Genomic DNA, 22751 nt, shown 5'->3' on the forward strand with positions numbered 1-22751 from the left:
GCAAGCAACTGCAGACTTATACATGTTTGCAAACTTATCTTAGACGATAGTTTTTAACAGGGAATTTGTCTATATAAATGTTTTTCTAAGAAACCTCTATGCTCCCAAATTATTCTTCAATCTATAAACTTGACCACATACATTAGGTGAAGGGAAAAAGTTACACCAAGGAAATAAAAGTGTATCTAATTTTTAAACTTTTTTCTCAGAAGACCATTGGCAAATGAAACTTGGGATGATCTGTAAACTGCTGATTAAGGTGATTTGTTGTTGTTGTTCTTGAGTTACTGAATATAAAAGTAGCACCTCTGAGGTAGTGCAATGCCAGCTGCTCTCTCATGCAGCAGAGTGCTTTTCCTTATATTGAACTGAAATGTGGCTCCTGGTAACTTTCTTTTATTGGTCTCAGTTTTATCCTTTGAAAACAGAGTTATAATTTTATTCCCTTTGCCTTTAGATATTAACAACAGAAGTTATGCCTTTCCTTCTTTCCAGTGGAAAAAGAATTACAAAGAGTAGAAGGGTCATGAGTTTAGCTCTTCTCCACATTACCCTTCACTTTTCCCACACATCCTCTTGCAACAGAGATATTAATACATATATATTTAAACGGTCTGAAGGTAGGACAGGGAAGGGAAGAAATGCAGAGGCCCTGTGTGGCCTACAAGCTGGTTCTCAGAGATACTAAGCTCTGTGACTTCAGAACTGCCACAAAAGCAACATAAGCTTCTCATGTGGCGCTAGGTTTATTTACATTCCTCCTGACTCAAAAATCTCACTTTAAGCTAGACTGGGAAACCAACCATAATCTTTCGTCAGTTTCTCATTGTTATTATTTCAGCAAGGAAGTGACATCTATTGTTTCTTTTCTCTCCTCAAAAAATGTATGATCGCCATAGCTCCTCTTCTGCACTCAAGTTTCTATATGCAAATCTTATCTACCTGATAAGCCCCAGCTATTTCCATTCCCTCTAGGAAGCCATTTCTAACCAACCAATAGAGTAAACGCTTTCTCCATCAATCTCTTGTAAAATGTATTACATTATTTCTTTGTTACTTCAACATATCTGGCTCTGTAGCATAATTTTACTTTTTGTGGCTGTGTGACTTGTCACTGGATCATGATAAGGAACACTTTTTAGGAGGGCTTATAGGGCAAGGGGTAGTAACACGAATAAGAAGACACTGTCATTTATAGAATGTCTACTTTATGTCGAGTACTTTGCATATTTTACTCTAAGAAAATTGAAACTTAGAAAAGTGAAGTGGTTTACCAAAGTCATAGAACTATTAGATTAAACCATATATAACTGTCATTTGTATACACCAAAAATGGTCATATATTGGGAATTTCATGATTAAATACAATAGTAAATGATGGAGTGAGGATTTAGATTCACTGATTAGGTGGTCAGTTTGGGTCCAAAATCTATGCTTTTTCTATGTCATGCTGCTGCCCAATAAAATAAGGGCGAAGTAGAAGGTCAGGGCTAGAGCTATGGATTCTAATCAATAACAGCTAAAACCATGAGAAGAGTGAGTCCTTGAGAAAGCATGGAGAAGAAAAGGTAGAAGGACAAAAGGTGAACTCAAAATATCTCTGGTTTAGGGATGGCAACAATAGTAGGAATAGCAAAAGGATTCAAGTTCAACAAACAATTTGAGAACCTACAGTATACCATGACTCATGCCAGGTACTTATAAACCTAAGCTACTGAAACCAGGGAAAGGAGCAGTAACTGAAGAAAGAGAAAAACCAGGAGATCTGCACCGATGACTTTCAAGAAGGTAGTTTGAGCAGAGGGATAGGGATGGATGCCAGAATGCAGAGATCTCAAGGGAAGAGTTTGGCAAGGCAGCGAAGGGAATCAAAGAAAAAGGATTGCAATGAGTGGTGGCAGCAGCATCAAGGGAAGCTGTCACAGGTTATGCCAGCTGTTCGCTTATTAAGGCTCTATAAAGAGTCCTGCTGCATCACCAAACTGATGCCAAGACATGAGGGAGAAAGAGCTTGAGAGAGAGCTAGAAAATTAGGTCTACAGATTCCCAATTACTCTTTGCTATGGTCTGGAAATCCTGAAAGAGAAGGGCTAAGGACATAAGGCACCGTTTTGACAGGGATGAAGGGTACCTACCTACTTGTATATCAGAGAGATGGCCATGGAAATCCAGACACTGTCGGCGGCCTACTCATCTATTTTCCCGCCCTTCTCCTGACTGACAGAGTCCCCAGTTGTTTCCAGTAATAGGTGACATGGGATGAATTGTGATTAATCCAAGACAACTGTGATAATTCCATTCTCTTGCCAGTGACTGTTTGGGGCATGGGCACGTATTATAATCTGGCCAGTGGAGGTGTTTGCTGGGCTGCTCCTAAGGAATTTTCCTCACTCTGACTAAGGATAACAGGATCCACTGCTACGTGAGGACAAGACGTGCTGCAGTTATGTTTCACTGTGACCATGAGGGAACAAGCCTGAGGACGAAAGCCAGCATGCTAGGGAGGAGAGCAACAAAAAGTGGAAAAAAGCTAGCTTCTTGATTGTATTTCTTTTTCCTTCAAAAGCTTTTATTTACTTTTTAAATTAAAAATTTATATTTTAGAATAATTTTAGGTTTACAGAAGTTACAATACAGCAAGTTCTCATACAGCCCTCAGCCAGTTTCAGGTTTTACTTTTTTGCATTTCACCAGTCTTTAATGTCCTGGACTCAATCCAGGATACCACACTGATTTAGTTGTCAAGTTTCCTTAATCTCCTCTGTTGACTTTGTTTCTGAATAACTAAATTAATCTAATCTGGAACCCCCAGCAACCTGGACTTCTGCTTAGGGGAAGCAGTACACTTTCCTAATTGTTGAAGCTATTTTCGTTGGGTATTCTGTTACTAATGGCCCAAAACATCCTGACACACTGAAATAGATAAGGGGTTCCCCCTGGGCCATACAGTCCAGTCCTGTCACCTACATCATTCCTGTGATGATTCCCGGGTAACTTGTTCCATGCATTTCCCTCCACCCCACTCCCAAACTCTATTCCAAGTGTCTTGTACTAGCTACACCAAGGTCATATTTTACCTAGACTATATATGTAAAGCTTCAAGCACAGGCCCTACTGCATAGTAGGCACCTAGATCCCTTCTTTTTGCCCCCTTCCCTCACCTGTGACTTTGCACACATACATGGTGCAAAGGTCTTCAATGTTCACTCTTACATCCAGCTGGTAAAATATTCATTGGCTTACATGTCACTTAATCCATGAAGAGTCCCCTGCAGCACTCCTACCACTAGAGTCAGTTGTTCTCTGTGTCCCCATACAGTTTTCTGCTGCAGTACTCATCAAACTGTGCTCGATCACTGTCTACACATCTGTCTGCCTTACTAACTGTGAGCTCCTTTAGGGCAGAGGTTGTAACTGATTCATTATTGAATCCTCAATGTTTTGCAATAAGGGCCAATACATTTACTCTACTGATGTTTACTGAGCACCAACTACATAGTGGGCACTGAGGTAAATGCTGGGGATAACACGATGACTAAGGCACAGTCACAACTCTCAAGAAGCCTGGACTGCAGGGGGTCATAGACAACTACAACGAAGGGCAATAAACACTATGTGATAAGCACCATATGCCAAAGAATCGTGCAGGACCATGCCCCTAGCCCAGCCATAGACCAGGCACTTAACCCTACGAGTATGTTTAGCAGAACTCCAGGGACCACTTCTCTCCACTGGCCCGGACCCACCTTGGCTGGCAATGAAGCCGTCTCTGAAACTCAGCAGGGACAGGACGGGCGCTCCTGACCTACGGATGACTTGTACTGGAGCCCTAGGATTCAGAGTAAAAGGGGCAATTTTAGTTTTTTTCTTCAAAAGCAATGCTTGACTATATTCAACATACAGTACTAGCCCATAACAACAAACAGGACACAGATGGATAAAGATTAAATGTTCATATGGTTTCTTTCCTACAAAATCCTTAAGTGGTAGATTAAGGTAAACCATTCAAAAACACTTGCTGTGAATCTAAACACGTTTCTAAACATGTCATTGAGCTGAATGAACTTGGACACCTACAATAGCTCGTTTTCAGGGAGGCCTGACAAGGGTTTAAGGTAACAGTGTTCATCTTTTTTCCTTAAGTGGTAGATTAAGGTAAACCATTCAAAAACACTTGCTGTGAATCTAAACACGTTTCTAAACATGTCATTGAGCTGAATGAACTTGGACACCTACAATAGCTCGTTTTCAGGGAGGCCTGACAAGGGTTTAAGGTAACAGTGTTCATCTTTTTACTTATAGACAGAACTAAGACAGTTGTGAAATATTAAAATTGTCAGGACTCTGTAAAACAAAACACAAAAGTGAAGAAAAATCAATTTAATATGTATGTAAGGGTGATTTTATAGTGGTGATCAGAGATTACTTATCTCTAGGGAGGCTAAAACAAGTACAAAAGTAACTTAAATTATGAAAGAAAAGGTACAAGCTAGACACTCTTTGGCTGGAATTTCTTCACTGCTCTTGGAATAAAGTCTAAACTCCGTAGGTCGGTATGTCAGTCTTATCTAAGAAAACACCGGTTTTATTATCTGGCATCATTTCCCACCGCTGCCCCATCTCCAGGGTACATACTTGTCATATTAAACTACTCAGAGATCCCCAGAAGGGTCATACTTTCACATGCCTTCATACTGCTCTATATGCTCTTCTACCTCGGGCAGAACCCTCTTTTCCTAACTTGGAAACTTCCTCCTGGACAAGATGCAATTAAAGCCTCACCGCCTTGGAGAAGCAGTCTCACCTTCTTCTCTGTCCTTCACGGTGCTACTTCACCGTGTATCGCCCTGTCAGACCACTGATCACACCGCATCACAAGTCTTTTACTTGTCCATCATTACTATTGGACTCCAAGCGCCTCAAAGGCAGAGTGTGTGTATATATATATATAAATATAAATATATATATATGTATGTATGTATATATATATATGTGTGTGTGTATATATTAAATCTTTTATTTCTGTTTTCCAGTGTGCTGCACAAAGCCTAGTGCCCATAGAAGCCATTCAGTAAATATTGTTGAACAAAGGAAGCAGGAAGGGGTAGGATTGTAGAAATTATTAAATCCTGGGGCAGAGAGGTTGTGTGACTGGATATCTTAAAGACCAGAATAAGGCCTGGTTTAGATAGGTTATGATCAAAGCTAAATAAAAACCAGAGCTGGCTTACTTGAACTTGAAAAATGATCACTCTTAGGCCAACCAAGATCTTATACCATAGAAAAAATTACCGAGCTCCTTAAAATTCAATGTTCTACAAAATCATTTAAAATGAAATGTTAGCTTATTATATAAGTTTAATTTCCAAAGCAATAATTACAATAGGACAATCATGACAGTATGAATCAAATTATCTTTTAATAGGATTTAGGAATAATAAGAATAATCAGATAATTCACACTGGAAAACCTTTATAAATGGAAAATATACCCTTGACTCAATAGTCACATATATGTTAGGCTAAATCAATGTTAAAGCCAATAAAAATTTCCACTCTGTGGAAGACCTACATCATGCAAACGAATGCTGACTCACCTTGGACTCCTCACATCCAGCTGATAAATGTTTCCATCCTGTGTCCCAGCCAACAGCAAGAAGCCAGAGAGAAACGTACAGCAGTTGAAGGCTTCTGAGCCAATAAAGAGGAATACCTGGGAAAAAGCAGGAGACAAAAATGCTGTTTAAAGCTTAATTTGTTTCCAGGAATAAACAAGCACCAAGAAAAGGAAAATTTTACTATTTTTAGAGATATTTTCTTTCTTCCCCCTTTAAGCACTCGATCTAAACTAAGCATTCACCAATAACAGAGGAAGAAGCACTCCCAGGATTTCAGGAACCTAAGGTTGGCTGAGGACTTAAGCAGTTTATAAAATACGATAGGTAGCAATTTTCAAACTCTTACCCCTCAACACATTGATTTACAGGCTCCTCAACATCCAAAATCTTTCTTTTCCCTCTTTTCATTACAACCCTCCATTTGAGAAACACTTGCATTCACATATTTAAGATTTGCTTCATGGCACTTCTAACACCTTTTGAAAGGAGGTGCTTTGTAGGAAAAGAAACAGGCTGACCTAAAGTGGCAATTTCAAGATCACAATTCTCCCCGTGTACTTGAAACAAGAAATGATTACATTTTATTTATTCCTTACTGTTAGCTCAAATTGATCATTTCTTCCTTAAATGTTCTAAAAAGGAAAGGAACGAAACAAAATAAAACCCTTGATTTCCTTTTGGAAGTAAAAGTCAGCATGGAAATTGAGAGTGCAGAGGCAGTATGATCAAAAATAGTGATGTTACGGGAATAAACTTTGAAAATGGAAGTATCACCAGCACAATGAAGGATCGAGATAAAATGAAACAAAGCCTCTGGCCAAACCAAATCATTACAGTTATCTGGGTGATGGTGACAGGGGCTGGAACAAAATTTTAAAAATCGAATCCCAGGGAACTCAGAGTTTAATTAGGAACACTGTATGTTCCTAATGCAAAACCTGAGGGTGAGGAAGAAACTTGAACTAATTCGTCTATAAAAGATGTTCTGGCCGTCAGTTGATCAAGAGCCCTTAGTGCAGGAGTCCTTTACTCAGAATTTCTTCACGTCACCTCAGAGGTTAAAGGGAATCTATACAACCTCATCATTTTACATATAGCACATGAAGGCCGAGATGAAAGTAACTTAACAAAGACCACAAAGCAGTAGTGCATTTAATCCTCATCACATAGCCCTATAAGTCCTACTAGGCCCAGTTTAGTGGTGAGGAAACTGAGGGTCAGAGAGGTTAAGTAACCTGTCCAATGTCATAGCCAGTAAGTGGAAGAGCTGAGATTTAAATGTTGCCCTTATTCCAAATCTCATGATTTTAATCATCACACTGGACCGCCTCTCATGCAGCTTCCTCAAAAGGTCAAGTGAGCAAGCAGAAAGGTTTCCAGGACAGCTTTCCAAGAATCAAGAGTGAACCAGGTTGCCCCAGAGGTCAAAGGTCTTAGAGAAACCACTTGCCGGCTGCCTGCTCTGTAGTCCCAAGCACTGAAGCTTCTTATCTTCTCGGGCCAACAGCAGCATTTTTGATTCTGTTCCAACCTCCCGTTCACCTGCATGACAGATAAACCAAATCAATAACGGGCTGGGCTGATCAGCTGGCAGGACTCAGACAGCACAGATACTAATGGCTGTATAACTGAATGACTCTGTTAGTGATTCACTCATTAATTTAAGAAAGCGTTTATTATGTTCTATATCTTGACTATGGTATTGTTGATATGACTACACATTTGTCAAAACTCACAGAACTGTGCAATTAAAAAGGGTGACTTTACGTAAAATATACCTCAATAAACCCAACTGAAATATATTAAGTCCTTTGTAATGTGACAAGATACCATACTAGGAGCAGGGGTACAGTGTTGAACGAAATAGAGTCTCTGCCCTCAAGGCTCTTATGGTGTGGAGGAAATAAAATTGATTTATTCACTAAATATTTACTGAGGGTCTAATATGTATCAGACACTATTCTCAGTGTTGAGGAAATAGTGATATACAAACAGGATTCTAGTGGAAATAGGAGAGAGTGGAATAGGTAAACAAGTAGGATACTTTCAGACAGTGATGAGTTCTACAAAGGAAATAAAACAGGAAAATATGATCAAAAATGAACAGATGGTGAGAAGATTGGCAGGAGTGCGGGGAAGATCACTTTAAATTTAAACTTCAACTTTAAAAAGGCTCTGTGGAGGCCACTTTTCAACTGAGACCTGAATGGTAAACAGAAGCCAGACATGTGAAGAGTCGAAAAGTGCTGGCTGGCAGTCTGCTGTGCTGAAAGAACAAACAGAAGGCCTGGAACACAGTGGGCCTGGCAGCTATGACATGAGGCTGGAGAGAAATGTAGGGTTCAGAAAGTGTCAGGGTTTGTGATAAACCATGGCAAAGGGGTTAGAATTTTAATCTGTGTCTAAAAGGAGGCCACTGGGGGAGAGGAGGGAAATGACCCATGACATGACTTGCTTCATGTTGTGTAGATAACCACAGTGGCTGTTCTGAGAATGGATATAGGAGAATATTACCAGCAACAGCCGTTGCTAGACTGGACCAGGATGCTGGCAGGAGGAAGAGTGGGAAGGAGGGCGAGGTGGGAAAACTGGAAACACTTTGAAGGTAGAAATGACAGATTTGCTGAGGTGGGACGTGAGGAAGGGTGGGGGTGTGTCGTGAATGAATCTCCGGCTTCGGGCTTGAGGAAATGGGACGATGGTATCACAGAAGCCGAGGAACGAGTGTCCTGAGAAGAGGAGGTGACTATGCTGAATACTGTTGCAACCTCAGAAAGAAGACAAGCAGAGAGGTGACACTGGATTAGGCAACACGGAGTCACTGGTGACCCTGCCCTGGCTCCCATTCGCCCATCCTTCCCATTCTTGTCTGTTCACCTTGACTCTATCCTTCAAAGTGCAAGTCAACTGCTTTTGTGACTTCTTTCTTATCTACATTAACCTGAAACACTCTCTTCTTCCAAGAATCACTCAGTTATTTCAGGCAAAATTTTACTGTTCTCTCTTTTATAGGCATCAGTCTCATCTGAAATTATATTGTACTTATTCAAATGCAGTAACTATGACATGTAATTCCTTTGTAGATATCAAAGCAACAGAAACAGATAGGTTTGCAATAAATATTCATCTTATGATGAAAACAGAAATGCCAGCTATAGCATAGGAAAGGATAAGGAAAAGAGGAGAAACTCAGGCAAATACTAAAGGGCCTAAGGCAACAAACTAAGCTCACACACATCATTATCAACTTACTGGGCGTCCGCTCAGGGGAGCCGAGGTTTATGGAATTGTCGGCAGCACCCACAGCCACTCCATTGATGGAAGCACCACAGTCTGCAACGACTCCCAGGCAGGCTGAGCGCCCGCAATCCCAAAGCCGCGCTGTCCCATCTCGAGAACCAGATACTACATTCCTCCCCCGATCAACAATGGCTGTGTCCAGAATACCTGGCAAGAGAAAAAAAAAAAAAGATTCTAAGATGGAGTAGGTACTAGAGGAACTACAAGGGCAGAGAAGATCGATCTGCACAGATGACTTCCTTCCTTCACAAACATGTATTGGACATGTGCCACGTGCCGGACACATTCAAGTGCTAGAAACAGAAATAAACAGAACAGAGTGCCTGCCTCCCAGTGGTTCAAAGACCAGCTATGAGGCAGACATGGAAAAAGAAGCTTTGGATTTAATTTTTAGTGGAGTGTTCTAGAGCAGTGGTTTCAAGTTTTTAATTTGGCTTTAAAAGCTGTTTTTTAAACAAAAATTAAGTAGATATCTTAGTGAGTTACATCTGTAAATCACCATCTTTAAAGATCCCACTGCTTCCATTGATAACTAATTGAAAGGGTTAGTCTCCTCATCTTAAAAAAAGGATGTGACTCCTGGTCTGGCCAGGTCCTTCTTCTTACAACTAAAACAAGCTGGGCATAACAAACAAGCATAAGACTGAAAGATGGAAAGAAGATGGCAGACCACCTAGGGACCTCAAGACTTGAGGAACAACCTGAAACTAATATAATATGTACGTTATTAGGTTGGTGTAAAATTACTTTTGCACCAACCTAATAGCTATATTTTAATAAAAATCTTAAAAAAAAAAAAAAAAAGACTTGTGGAACAACAGGACAATGAGTTCCCTGGATTTCCTTATTGCCTCCCACATATTCTGGATAGGACACTGCAGAATCCTCCAACACGGAACCAATAAAAGGAACAGGCACCATTAAAAACAAAACTCCAAGTAGTCTGTTGCCCCAGGCAAAAGACTGGGAAAGGGGTGGCCATCAGAACAAAAAATCTTTTTGGTAACATCCACCTCACTCAAACAGCAACAGGAAAATTGCTACCTCTCCCTCACCCAAGGTTTCAGCGGAGCTAACCAGGAAGTGATCTTCTACCCCAGCCCGCATGGAAGCAGCAAGCAGCACTCCAATTACCCCGCCCTGCGATGCTGACCAGCCCAGTGGGGTACTGTCAGCAGGGTCCAGAGGGGAGCTGAGCCTCTACCCCACCTGTCAGCAACAGGCCAAAAGAGGCAGAAAGAGGAGGTGGGAAGTAGCACTGCACTTTCCCCAGCCCCTCCGCTGGTGTTAGTCAGCAGGGAACTGAGCTTACAAACCTACTTGGAGGCAGGGAGATGATGCAAATTGAAGTGGTACAAGTCGGTGCCCCACTTTCACCAGGAAGGTATCAGCAAGTCCAAGGAGAAGCTGCCCTGTGTGCAAAGAGGTAGTGCGAGCCAGTACTCTCCTTAGGCCAGAGTGGTGTTAGAGGAGCCCAGCAGGAAGCCGAGCTACACAGCGCCTGGGCCCTGGCACCATACAGGGGCCTGCCTGCTAAACAACATCAAGTAAGATCCGCAGTGTTGTACTATCCAAAATGGCCACAGATTTTATGATTTTTGAAGCCATCTATTACCTTTTATCTGAATATTTGCTAAGGTCCCTGGCCTCAGGAGCATACAGCATGAAAAGGGAGAGATATTCATGGACATAAAGAGGTACGAAACAGTGGCATTTGTGAGATAACCCAGGACTGTACAGAGTAGAAATGTAGTCCGACCCTATGGACTACCCTACAGGCAGGGCTGGTACTTGTTTCACTAAAACCCGTTTCTGATCCTGTTATAGGTGCCCAAGAAATACTTACAGGTTGACTATTAAGATCTGACCTGACCAAAGGTCACTTAGCAAATTAATGATCTTTGGCTCGCTCCCATTCCTCTCAATGAGATGACTTCATATATACAAACCCTAACTAAAAGTCCACAGCAACTCAACAAAAGGTACAGGTGACGGATGACCCATGCAATTAACCACATGCCTCAACTCTCACTAGAAATTTCACTTTGAAAGCCTTTTTCAGAAAAAGATGAGTTTCTGAAATTGCCACAAATTGAAAAAGTAGCCAATTTAGGGCCTGAGAAAATAGGATTAGAGACAACTTAGGTGGAACCTAATTATAGCATAAGTTTCCAAATATATCCAATTTAAAATAAAAACTAAATCCAATTTATATAGCTGACTATAGTTTTTGGAAAAATAAAATGTAATCCTCACAATTGCAAATCCACTGGATAAAGACCACTACAGACAAAATAGCCTTCTTCTCAGAAACAGATCTAAGGAGGCAACATGTATTGCTGCTATTTGATGTTTTTTTATTTCAACCACTTTGTAAAGTATTTTGAGTTTAGGGGGCGGCTGGTTAGCTCATTTGGTTAGAATGTGGTGCTCTTAACACCAAGGTTGCTGGTTCAATCCCCACATGGGCCACTGTGAGCTGCGCCCTCCACAACTAGATTGAAACAACTACTTGACTTGGAGCCAATAGGTCCTGGAAAAACACACTTAAAAAGAAAGTATTTTGAGTTTAAAAACACCACCTTCCCACTCTGTCTCCATAACACATTCAGCATAAATCTAGCTAGAAAAGGATCTTAGATCTTTTAAGAATCTTAAGGAAACATCAATAGGAACATTAGGAAGGCCTCCAGCTCTTATTAAGTAATCAAAGATCTGTTTGTATTTATTGGAAAGTTCCATCTGCTATTTAAAAATGTTACTTGGGGTGGCCGGTTGGCTTAGTTGGTTGGTGCTAATGACACCAAGGTTGCGGGTTCAATCCCCACATGGGGCACTGTGAGCTGTGCCCTCCTTAAAAAAAAAAAAAGTTACTAAGTTCCACGGAAGTGATTCAAGCTTTAAAAGAAAAATCAGTTCTGATGAGTAAGTCTCCAAGGCAGGATGCCGCCAACTGTGGGTAGGAGTCGTGCATGGTATTACTTGTGTACAAATTGTAAGTAACACTCACCTAAGAGCTGCCATCTAGAAAGTTTTCCTTTTTTACAAAAGTAGAGTGTAAAATTATCACCCCCTTCTCTAAAATGTTACTCACTATATAGTAGCATGTAGTATGGGTCTTTTCACTCTAAGATGACAAGAATAAAAGAAAGAGGAGCCCTATAGAAGCAGGAACTTCAGAGGACCTACTTTAGAAAGCTACAGAAGTAGCAGGAATGCCTTTATAAAAGCCGCAGCCATAACTAGGCCTACTAGAAGCCTCCACGGCTTTAGGTATCAAACCAAACAGATACAAATCCTCAACATATAAACCAAGATGCAAACCCATTTGCCTTCAAGAAAAGATTCAGCTGACTCATATAAACATCCTAGCCAAAGTCTGAGAAATAAGAATGTTAGATGAAACTATGACTAAAATAAGTATTAGTAAGAAAGAGAGCAAGTTTCATATTTCGAGTCATGTTTTTAACAAGTTTACTCTATTAAAATTATCTAGTTTTACTATCATATTTAGCTGTTTCAATGTTGCTACAGATCAGGATGCATATATGTGTACATGGGAAAAGTAATGGCTATGATTCAGATCTTAGAAAAAAATGAGTGCAAATAACATACCAATAGGAACATTAGGAAGGGCCTCCAGCTCTTATTAAGTAATCAAAGATCTGTTTGTATTTGGAGACAGCAAATCTAATTTCAAAGAAAGTATGTAAGAGTTTAAAAATAATGGCCCAAGTGCTGAAAATGCAACCTGGTTTCTTGAATTATTCTACAAATGTAAGCATCTCTCCTACATTGGTGAACAGAAACTCAACCAATCAACTGAAATGTTGTTTCGTTTGTTCTCAATGTTTTCATAGATTAGAAAGAGCTGGTGTTATTACAAAGAATTAGGATTATAAATATATACCTCCAAATTCACCAATCTTAATTAAATGGTCTGGGCAATTTTAAAACTTCACACTGATCATAGTACACTTTAGAGCTACTTAGTAAACTCATATATTACATACAACAAACTACTAATTTTTATTTTCACTGGAAAGAGAAACATACACAAATCTTACCTCTGACTTAATTAAGTAAAGAACACACTAATCCTTTATTTATATACAAAATATCTATCTAAAAGTATTAGGGAAGACCAATTACATATTAACTAGGATATCTGTTTCCATTTGAAAATTTCTATTAGAAATAACAATTTCTGCTTTTCATATTTGACAAGTATGTTAAAACATCACAGGGCATGCCTTTTCTGGCAGGGATTAAAGTTTAGTTTTATGTTTTATACCAACAATAACATTTATTGTACACTTATTATGTATCAGGGATTATGCGAAATTCTTCATATTACCATTTCAGTTAATACTACTATCCCCATTTTACATAGGAGGAAATTAGGGCTAAGAAAAATTAAGCAACTTTTCAAGGTCACATAGATTTTAAGTGGAAGAATTAAGATTTAAACCAAGATTTATATGTCTCCAAATCCCATGCTAACCACTCTATTACCCTGCTTCCCTGCTTTCATATACTAGAAGCAGTAAGCAAGCCAGGGACTTAATTAATAAAAGATTATCCTTTACAACAGATCTTTATATACAGAGCTACTTTATTAGTGTCCTAATGATTCTTTTCAATAAGCATCAGGCTATGTCCAGTCCAGTCTTCTTAGTGTTCTCTTTTATATCTTGCTTGTCAAGATGTACCCTGTGCAATAAAAGACCATGTTCATTTTCAACACTCACTATCTTCTCTTTGTCACCACCTGTGAAACCACTAATACAGTAAGTCCTCAATGTTGTCAATAGGTTCTGTGACTTTAAGCAAAATGATATGTAACGAAACCAACTGTATTATAGGCTCACTAATATAAACAAGAGTTAAGTTCCTACAGCCTCTCATCAAGACTGTAACGAAATGATATTGAATGAAATGACACTATTGGAGGACCTGCTGCAATTCTTTATTGTTTTTTATTTGATTCAAGGCTTTCACTAATAAAATGCTTCAAAATCTCATAACTGAAAAGATTATAACAAGGGAGCCACACAAAGCAACTTGGAAGTCATTTGGCTGGAGACAGTGACCTATATGCTGCTAAACTACTGGAGATTAGACTTGATTTTTGCTCTGTATTGTAGAAGAATGGGCAACTCCAAACCTGGGCTACTTCACAGAACAAACTGGAGAGGAGCATTCAAGACCTGACAGACAGCCTGGTTCTGACTTCCTGTCATTTCTCCTACAGTTTATCATTTCTGTTCAATCTATTAAAAACCCTCCCCTTAAGGAAAAAAAAGTCAGGGTTGTTACATTCTGGAGAAGCCCCCAACCCCACCCCAGCACTTTCTCACAAAGCCAAAAGAATGGGACAAACAACATGATTAAAATCTTAAATCAGATGATCAAACATTCTGTAATCCACGCTAAATTAAATGACACACATGTAATTCTTAAGGAGAACGGAAGAATGCTGGGAGACTTAGGATGCACGTGGAAGGCACACTCAACAACTGCAGTAATCCACAGGTATCATAAGCTGAGTGAGTGTGCACTGATGTTGAATACGCATCTTGTTAAGCTCAACATGTACAGCCGTGCTTTGTTCCACTGAAAGTTCCCCCTCACCTCACACGCTCAGAAGGATGGACAGATCCGAGGTGAATCCCTCAGCGTTCCTCTAGGCTCCTTTGGCTCCTGGACTCCCCAACTATGTGGGCTGCTTTAACTCCTTAGCCCTGTCAGGCTCAATGTGAAGGCTTTATCTCTAAGACTGTAAGTACATGAGTGCATTGAGAGGGAATAGAAAGGATAATTCCCTCTCAATGCACTCATGTACTTACAGTCTTAGAAATAAAGCATTTATTTGCTAAGGTTAACGTGTTTGCTAGATGATCTGTATGTAATCTGAAAACCATTATAAAACGAATTAAAACTTAAAAACTCAATCTCTGCACACAAGTTATTTATAATATAGTTGGGTACACAAGGCAAAAACAAGGCTTTAAGTACTGTAAGTATAGAACAATACAGAATTAATTCTCAAATGAGTGGTACAGATGATGTGTATTATGGTTCCAAAGGAGGGATCAGGTTAAGAATTTACTTGGGGATATTATTACATTTTCAAAAATATCCAAACTTGTGAAATAAGAATAACATTATCTATCATCTTTTTAACATTCCAATTAAGGGATAAAACATCTTTAAAATAATGTATTTTTTTCCAACCAACCAACCAATCAGTTACAAAAGGATGATGTTCTCACTCTGTCTCTACAATCCGATTAGTTATATGGCTAATCCATTTTAAAAATCTGAACTGTGATTTAAATCCATGGGAATCAACAGCCGTACCATGCTCTACCTTTGATGTCTGGTGATGCAGCCATTTGCCATCCAGCATTTACGATCACCTCAGCCAAAGGACTTATCATGAGAAAATGTGGGTACAACTATTTCTATCCTTTTTTCTCAGCACACAAGTAGATGATCTCCTGGGGAGGATGTTTTTCGCTTATCAATTGGGGAAAACAACTATCTGTGGGAGGCATTTAGTTCTAGACAGCAATAACAAGGCTGAGTCGCAAAGGAATTTCTAATCCTTGGGGAAACAGCAGCGCATTTAAATGGCCAGTTGAATAAATTATTTGTATTTTTGTGGTAAATCAGCTTCTGTTTCTTCTTGGTGATTCATGTCTGGGAATCATTAGAGAAGCTTTCATACCTCCTTTGTGACCTTTGAAGGTCACCACACAGCTAGCATCTTCAGCTGACCAGATCTTCAGCTGGGCATCCATTCCCCCACTCAGAACCACGAGGCCTGATGGGAAAAACCTGCAACAATTCACATCAAACACATGTCCTTCCAATACTCTCTGGAAAAACAAAAGAAAATTCCATGCTAGTTCTCTTGTCCATCCTTTGATATTCTCTTACCTCCCATATCCTTAAATGAAATAGCTACATGCTACACCCACATACTGGGTTTTAAAACTAAGGCGGTCCAAAGGATCTCTAGCTCATTTGTCTACAAGGGCGTGTTCTAAGAGCTGCTGGCTCCCTCTCCAGCTTTGGCTACAGACGTTGTGGATTTGAACTTCACGGCTCTCACAGCCATCCCTAAGTCTAGATCTATATAGAAGAAGCTGAGGAGGCTTGAGGACTCTTTTACACACCCATTCTTAAAATCCTCTGTACAGGCTGAGGGGCTCAGTCATATAATCAGTGTAACAGCCTCGCTACTGGTAGAAACTGGTTACAAAAGCAGTTCGTACCAAGGGACCACCCACTTAGACATTCGTTGGCCTGGCTCCTCCACTGTGCCAGCCCCAATTTGTTCTGGCACATCACCAACCTTGAGGATGTTTCTCAGCGTCACAAATGGAAGAACAAAGATCAACTGAAGTGCAGTGGCACTACAGTTTTAGAATTGGCCACTCTTCTTTCCATGACCCAGTATAAGGTTCCTAAGCCCACCCTGTATGAGTAAGACACTAAAAGTGTATCTAAAGCCTTTACTCTGAGCTCTCCATTGGAAGCCTGCCAGATCTTCATGCTCCCATCAGCACTAGAAGACACACCAAGGCCTCCTCCACTGGAAATGTCCAGGCATGTTATCTGTTCAAGAGATAAAACCAGTGTTACAAATAATGAAATGCTCATTTGCCTTTGAAATGTGTTCATATGTTATAACCCTCCCGTTTCACACTCCTCCGAGACGTCTTCCAGCCTATGCTTCCCAACACAAAGGACGTGTGTTTCATGCGACGGTTGACTTACTATCACCAATTCCCAACAAGGCTAGAGCCAACACCTTTTATTTCTCGAAACAAAAAGATATTCTTACAATCATCTACAGTCTCCTGCTTCAGTTAAAAAGTTTTCCCTATCTCATAGTTTACATCTTTTGCTATTTTAGTTTCAAATTAAGATACCTCTTCTAATTCTTAGGAACACCACTTACACAAAAGACAGTCTTCCAAGATGCACCAGAAGGATTCAAAGAAAAGCAAAGATGCTTCCAATTTACTACTTCACATTCCCTCTGTAAAATCCTAATATTGTGTGCGTGTATTTCAGAATAAGTAACAGAGAATTCCAAGATTCACTTATGCAGTTTTAATGTTAGCCATCACTTCATGCATAACCCATGATCAGAATGCCATGTCTCCTTCATACACATGCATGCATACATATACACCCTTTTTATTAAAAAACACCCAGTTGCAAATATTCCAGAAATGTAGGATTGAGATACATAATCCCAGCAACAATGATTCCCACATGACCCAAATTACTATGGAAAGCATAGAGACTTTGGCTTTAATTATCCAACTTCCCATTTTACTTTGTTCTATGCCAATTAAGCCATAATGAATGGTGTTGGCAAGAACTAAAAGGATATATCAACTCTAACACTTTCTGAGACTTTTTCTTCTTTATTTTGGTTCCTTAGAAAAGACTGTTAATTTTGGATCCTTTAATTTTAGATTATAACAATTAACATGTTTTATTATTTATAAAACATTTTCAAATGCATATATATAATTTGATGCTCATAATAATCCCATTCTGCTCCTGTTTTCCCACTACTGGGCATTCGGGACACAGAAGTACATTTGACATAGCTCTGCCTTCACATTGTAGTGTAGGAGACATATCTCTGGTCTACTTTTCTTCACCAACACCACTGCGCCCAGCCTAATCCTGGGTCTTAAGTCTGACTACTTGTATTGTGAATTAACTTTTTTCATCTCTATGTCTGGTTCTATATGATGAGCTCTGTGAGTGTCAGAACCATGTACAGCAATTTCTTACACAAAATCTCAGCCTATGTACATAGTAACTACTCAACAAATACCTAATGACAGCAGTTTGGGAACAAGGATGAAGTACCTTATCAATACTAGATGGGAAAGTAAAGCCATCTGACCTGTATCAACAAGACCAACTGCTGTGCCCATTCACAGGGCCCCAGAAACAAGTCATATCGAAACACTTTTCTCCTCACTCTGCAATCAATTTAACCCCTAAAGCAACATAGCTCAACCTTTTTCCCAACTCAGGTGGCATCTATCCAGCTGCCTGCTAGGCATCTACATTAGGTTTTAGAGCGGAGATCTCCAACTTAATATGTCCAAACCGGAACTCTTATTTCCCCCTGCTCCATACTAATACAACTACTTCTCCCCCAATTAGTAAGTTGCACCACAACTTACCCACTTCTCAGGCCAAAATTTTTGGAATCATCCCAACTCCTCTAATTTTCTCTCACAGCTCATATCCAAGTCATTAACAAATACGGGCTGGTCTCACACCCCGGAATGTAAGCTCTACACCAGTTTTATTCATTGCTAGCCCCAGTACCCAGAAGCGTACCTGGAATATAGTAGGTGATTAATAAATGCATGAATCACCTAATAATAAGCTCAAATAAGAGAAAGGGAAAACAAGAAATAGAAAAGGGGCACAATGAATATTTTAAAAATAACCTGCTTCTCAAAAGGTAAATGGTTTTCCCAACTCTCCCAAGGATTTCATTACTTCCAGTAGTCTTCTGCACTATGTTCATATACTGTAGTGGCTGTCAACCAGGGGCAAATTTGCTCCCTAGGGGACATCTGGTGACGTCTGGGAACAGTTTTAGTTGTTACACTTGGGGGCGGTGTCCCACTGGCAACTTGTAGGTAGAGGTCAGGGATGCTGCTAAACATCCTGCAGTGCATCAGAACATCCCCCTACAATAAAGAATCATCCAGCTCAAAATGTCAATAGTGCCACGGCTGAGAAATTCTGATGTAGGGTATTGTAACCTCTCAGTTAATAACGTACTATCCCTTGAGGAGACAGGGATATCGTGTTATTTATCTGTGTTACATATCTTTGGGGCTCTAGTTCCTAGACCTAAAAAGTAATTAAGTCTGAACTATCCATTTCTTCCAAAGTGACAAAACACTGAAGAGTTTATAGGTCATACCAGCTGTCTTCTGCCTCTAAATTTTATTTAAAAAAAAGAGGAAAGGGAACTAACACTTATTGAATAGCTATTATGTACCAGACGTGTAACAGACAATACCCTCATATAATCCCCTCAAAAATCTGTATGATAGGTATTATTCCTGTTTTTCAGATGAGGAATTTGAGGTTTAAGAGATGATTAAGTAATTTCCCAAAGTGACATAGCACAGCCAGGACAGAAGCCTAGGGCAGAGTCTAAAGCTAAAGATCTATTCCTTAGTCACAGCAAAAGAACAGACAGATTAATGGGATAATCTTAAATATTAGATAAAGATGATAATTCAAGCCAGTGAGATAAAGAATGAATTACTTTATAATGCTGTGACATGCTAATAATTTCAAAAAGAATTAAGTTAGGTCCCTACTTCAAACCAAGTAACAAAGTTTGAAATGTGAAAAATAAAAATTCAAAGAAAATACTAGATTTATAATTTTAGCACTTATATTGTGCTTACTATACTCGAGACCCAATTCTAACTGCTTCCTCATAATATCTCTAAGAGATAAATATTATTTTTACCCCCATTTTACAGATAAGGAACCTATGACATATGAAGTTAAGTACATGGCCTAACATCACACAGTTAAGTGGCAGACCAAAATTTAAATCCAATGAGTCAAATCCAATGACTCTGTCTCTAGAGTCTAGGCTCTTACCCACTATGTTTTGCAATTTAAAAAAAATAAAAAATATATATATATATATATATATATAATCACAGATTACCCTAAGCAAGACCCCAAAGGCAGATATCATAAAGCAATAAATTGATAGGTTTTATTATTTAGAAATATTAAATATCTGTGTCAAAAGATATCATAAGCAAACAACAAGCTAGAAAAAACTATCTGCAAAATATATAGTAAAGGATCAATACCTTTAATATAAGAGTTCAACACTCTTAATATAAGAGCTCTTACCAATAAAGAAAAAATTCACACTTAGAAAAATGGGCAAATAACATGAAGAGTGGCCAATAAATATATGAAAATGTGGTCAATCCATGATTAACCAAAGGAATGCAAATTAAAATAATGAAATACTATCTATCAAAATGGAAAAACAAAAAATTCTAATACACAGTATTGGCAGAAAATAAGTCTGGTAGAAAAGCCATACAGTAAAAATCACTTTAGTCAATGGATAGGGCCCAGTGGTAGGTCAACTGATAAAATTTTCAGTTAAAGTACAAAATAATAAAAAAGGATGCATAAATACCTACATTTTATTTTAACTCAAATATATAAATGTACTTTAAAATTCACTAATTTTTTCATTAGTTTACTGATTACTAACAAGGAAACTTCATCTTGACTTTCTTTTAATAAACTATAACCAACAGGTACAATTTACAACTTCCAGTTTCTTTAAAGCAAGGCAAATCTTTGTTCACACTTACAAAGTAATCTAAGAGCAAAAAATCATCTAGGGTTTTTAAAATCTTTTCCCTAACATTTTGCATTATTTTGCTCACACATACTATAATAGACATAATCACTCTCTGCCTTTTAACACTCATCAGTTTAAGATAATTTCAAAAACAATATAACTGGCATTGCAACTGACCCTTGGTAAGCATTCAACTTAACCAGCAGTGTCAGAAGTATGCAGGCCTCAGAGAAGAGCTTATGAACTGGGAACATGCTGTGGGCATCCGTCAGTATATTTTACAGAGGAAACGGAGAGCAAGAGTTGACTCAAAAAATCAGTTAAATGGAGGTCAGTCGGAATATAGCAAAAGCCTTTCATTTGCATTCCCTGTGACTCTGCAACTCTAGTTTTACAAATGTCTTCTAATTTCTTCCTGTCTTTGTGAGCAAAGGGTTAGCTATAAGTATATCATCAAAATAGAAATTCATGAAATTAGAAATACCTGAATGTCCAGTAATGTAAAGGCGATATAACAAAAGTTCACAACAGTTACCTTTAGATTATGGAAATATGAGTGATTCATTTTCTTTTATATTTCCTAAATTTTCATCACTATTATGATAAATTTTCATCACTATTATGTTTTGCAATAATATATTTCCTAAATTTTCATCACTAAATATATGTTTTGCAATAAGGGGGAAAAATAGCTATTTTTAAAAATGTACCACACAATAAAGGTGGAAGGTTTTAATATAATCTTATTACTTCTCACTTTTTTTTCCAAGAGCTCATGGTAGTAGACAGAGCTTTATCAGAAAGATCTTTGAAAATTATTCCTCAATAAGCTGTCCTTGGAGAAAATATCCCTGTCCTAGAGCAAAAGGGACAGAAATATGAGCAGCGACAAATTATGCAAACATCAGCTACTATCATCATTATCCAAAAGCTGGCAAGTAGCTTTGCTAAAACACACATAAGGAAATTTCATTTCAAAATTCTTTTCTCTAAGACTACCATTGAGTGGATTTGTACACATATTCTGTGTGGTCCCAAACATTATCACCTTATGATAGTGTGATATAAGATTAACTGTGTTATCTTATAATGCAAAGTAAAGTCACATCAATTATGAATATGTTTATAGCACTAGACAAGCAGATAAAATGAAAAATTAACATGCTATTACATTTCTCCTTATTTTATCACAATACTTACACTCTTTGTATGAATTCTGGAAAAAGTAGTGCATGGTGCCAAAAACTTGGAAGATGCATTTTCCTTTGGACATGAAATATGAATGCTTTTCTAAACAGAGAGGAAAAGATGAAATACATCAATAAAGCTACCCCAATGGAATTAAAGCCTCTTAAACGTTAGGACAACAGGAAATTCTCATCTTTTAATCTTCTCTAATCCTCCTTCCCTAGCCCACAAAACTACCACTCCTTCCACATCAGCAGTCCTTTCACTGAGGAGGCTGCAATGTAATTTGATACCGCTTTTTTATGTAACACTGTCTCACAGAAGACAAACCAACACTAGGAGACAACTGACAAACATGAGAGCATTAATTTTCAGAAGAAAATCTAATAGGAGTACTCTCAATTAGCAGTGGGGCAAGGAACAGGATCAACAGATGTGAGGAAACAGCACCAGCCCTCAAGCCCAGGGCCTAACAGACGAGTCTAAAAGTAAACTTACTGCCTATCAGAACCTTCAGAGAAAACTGGTAAACTATGGTACCCTCTTACAATGTGTATGCCTTGGTCAGGTCGCGGTACCCATTCCCACCTAGGACCTAAACTGACTGTACATGTTCGTAGACTGGTCATCGTCACAGTCATAGCTGTATTATGATTCCCCACGTGTTATGCCTAGTCATTATCACATACCTTTCAGCTACTGTAGTAAGATAACACTGGTGACATAGTAGGAAATTATACCTAGAACCAATGCTAGATTCAGGTGACGTGACTTGCTAAAGGCAGCCTTTGTAACCATCACATGTAAGTACGTTGGTGCTTCAAGGTAGCATGTGTAGAGGTGTAAAAGACTTGGTAAACCTTTCCTCAAGGGTTCAATATGACAGTCCCTTACTCTAACCATCATCTCCGTGTGTATCTCCTACACAGAGCTGAGGAGCTGCCCTCCCCAAATGGCCCCTAACTTCTTATCTCTTCCACAGTAGTACTTCAAAGTTTCTGGAAATTCTGCTGGATAATGAAAACGTCTTCAGTAATCAAGATTTTCTGAATCTCTCTATAAGGCTCATCTATGTACAATAAGCACAGTCCTCATGGTTCAGTAGAAAGAACAGTTTCAAAGTTATAATAATCTTATCACTGAAAATCAATATGCTCTTATTACAGATCCTCTACTCCTTTAAAAAGACAATTAGAGTCTCTATACAAACAGTACTTTCTTAGCCAGCTT

At 38.8% G+C, this 22751-nt stretch overlaps 1 protein-coding gene across 3 annotated transcripts in view; it reads right to left on the reverse strand.

Moving 5' to 3' along the window:
• The window catches only part of PAAF1 (proteasomal ATPase associated factor 1), a 34403-nt gene that overhangs the window by 3516 nt on the left and 8136 nt on the right, over positions 1 to 22751 (reverse strand). For all 3 annotated transcript variants that reach the window (XM_019744387.2, XM_019744384.2, XM_074335785.1), the window contains 7 exons: positions 21534 to 21623; positions 16445 to 16543; positions 15651 to 15801; positions 8870 to 9064; positions 7068 to 7159; positions 5597 to 5712; positions 3747 to 3829 (listed from right to left, as the gene is read on the reverse strand). In XM_019744387.2, the coding sequence (XP_019599946.2) occupies positions 3747 to 3829; positions 5597 to 5712; positions 7068 to 7159; positions 8870 to 9064; positions 15651 to 15801; positions 16445 to 16480 (673 nt within the window). In that variant the 5' untranslated portion in view covers positions 16481 to 16543; positions 21534 to 21623. The remainder of the gene's footprint in view (positions 1 to 3746; positions 3830 to 5596; positions 5713 to 7067; positions 7160 to 8869; positions 9065 to 15650; positions 15802 to 16444; positions 16544 to 21533; positions 21624 to 22751) is intronic.

Source organism: Rhinolophus sinicus, linkage group LG06 (genome assembly GCF_036562045.2).
Source record: "Rhinolophus sinicus isolate RSC01 linkage group LG06, ASM3656204v1, whole genome shotgun sequence".
NCBI lineage: Eukaryota > Metazoa > Chordata > Mammalia > Chiroptera > Rhinolophidae > Rhinolophus > Rhinolophus sinicus.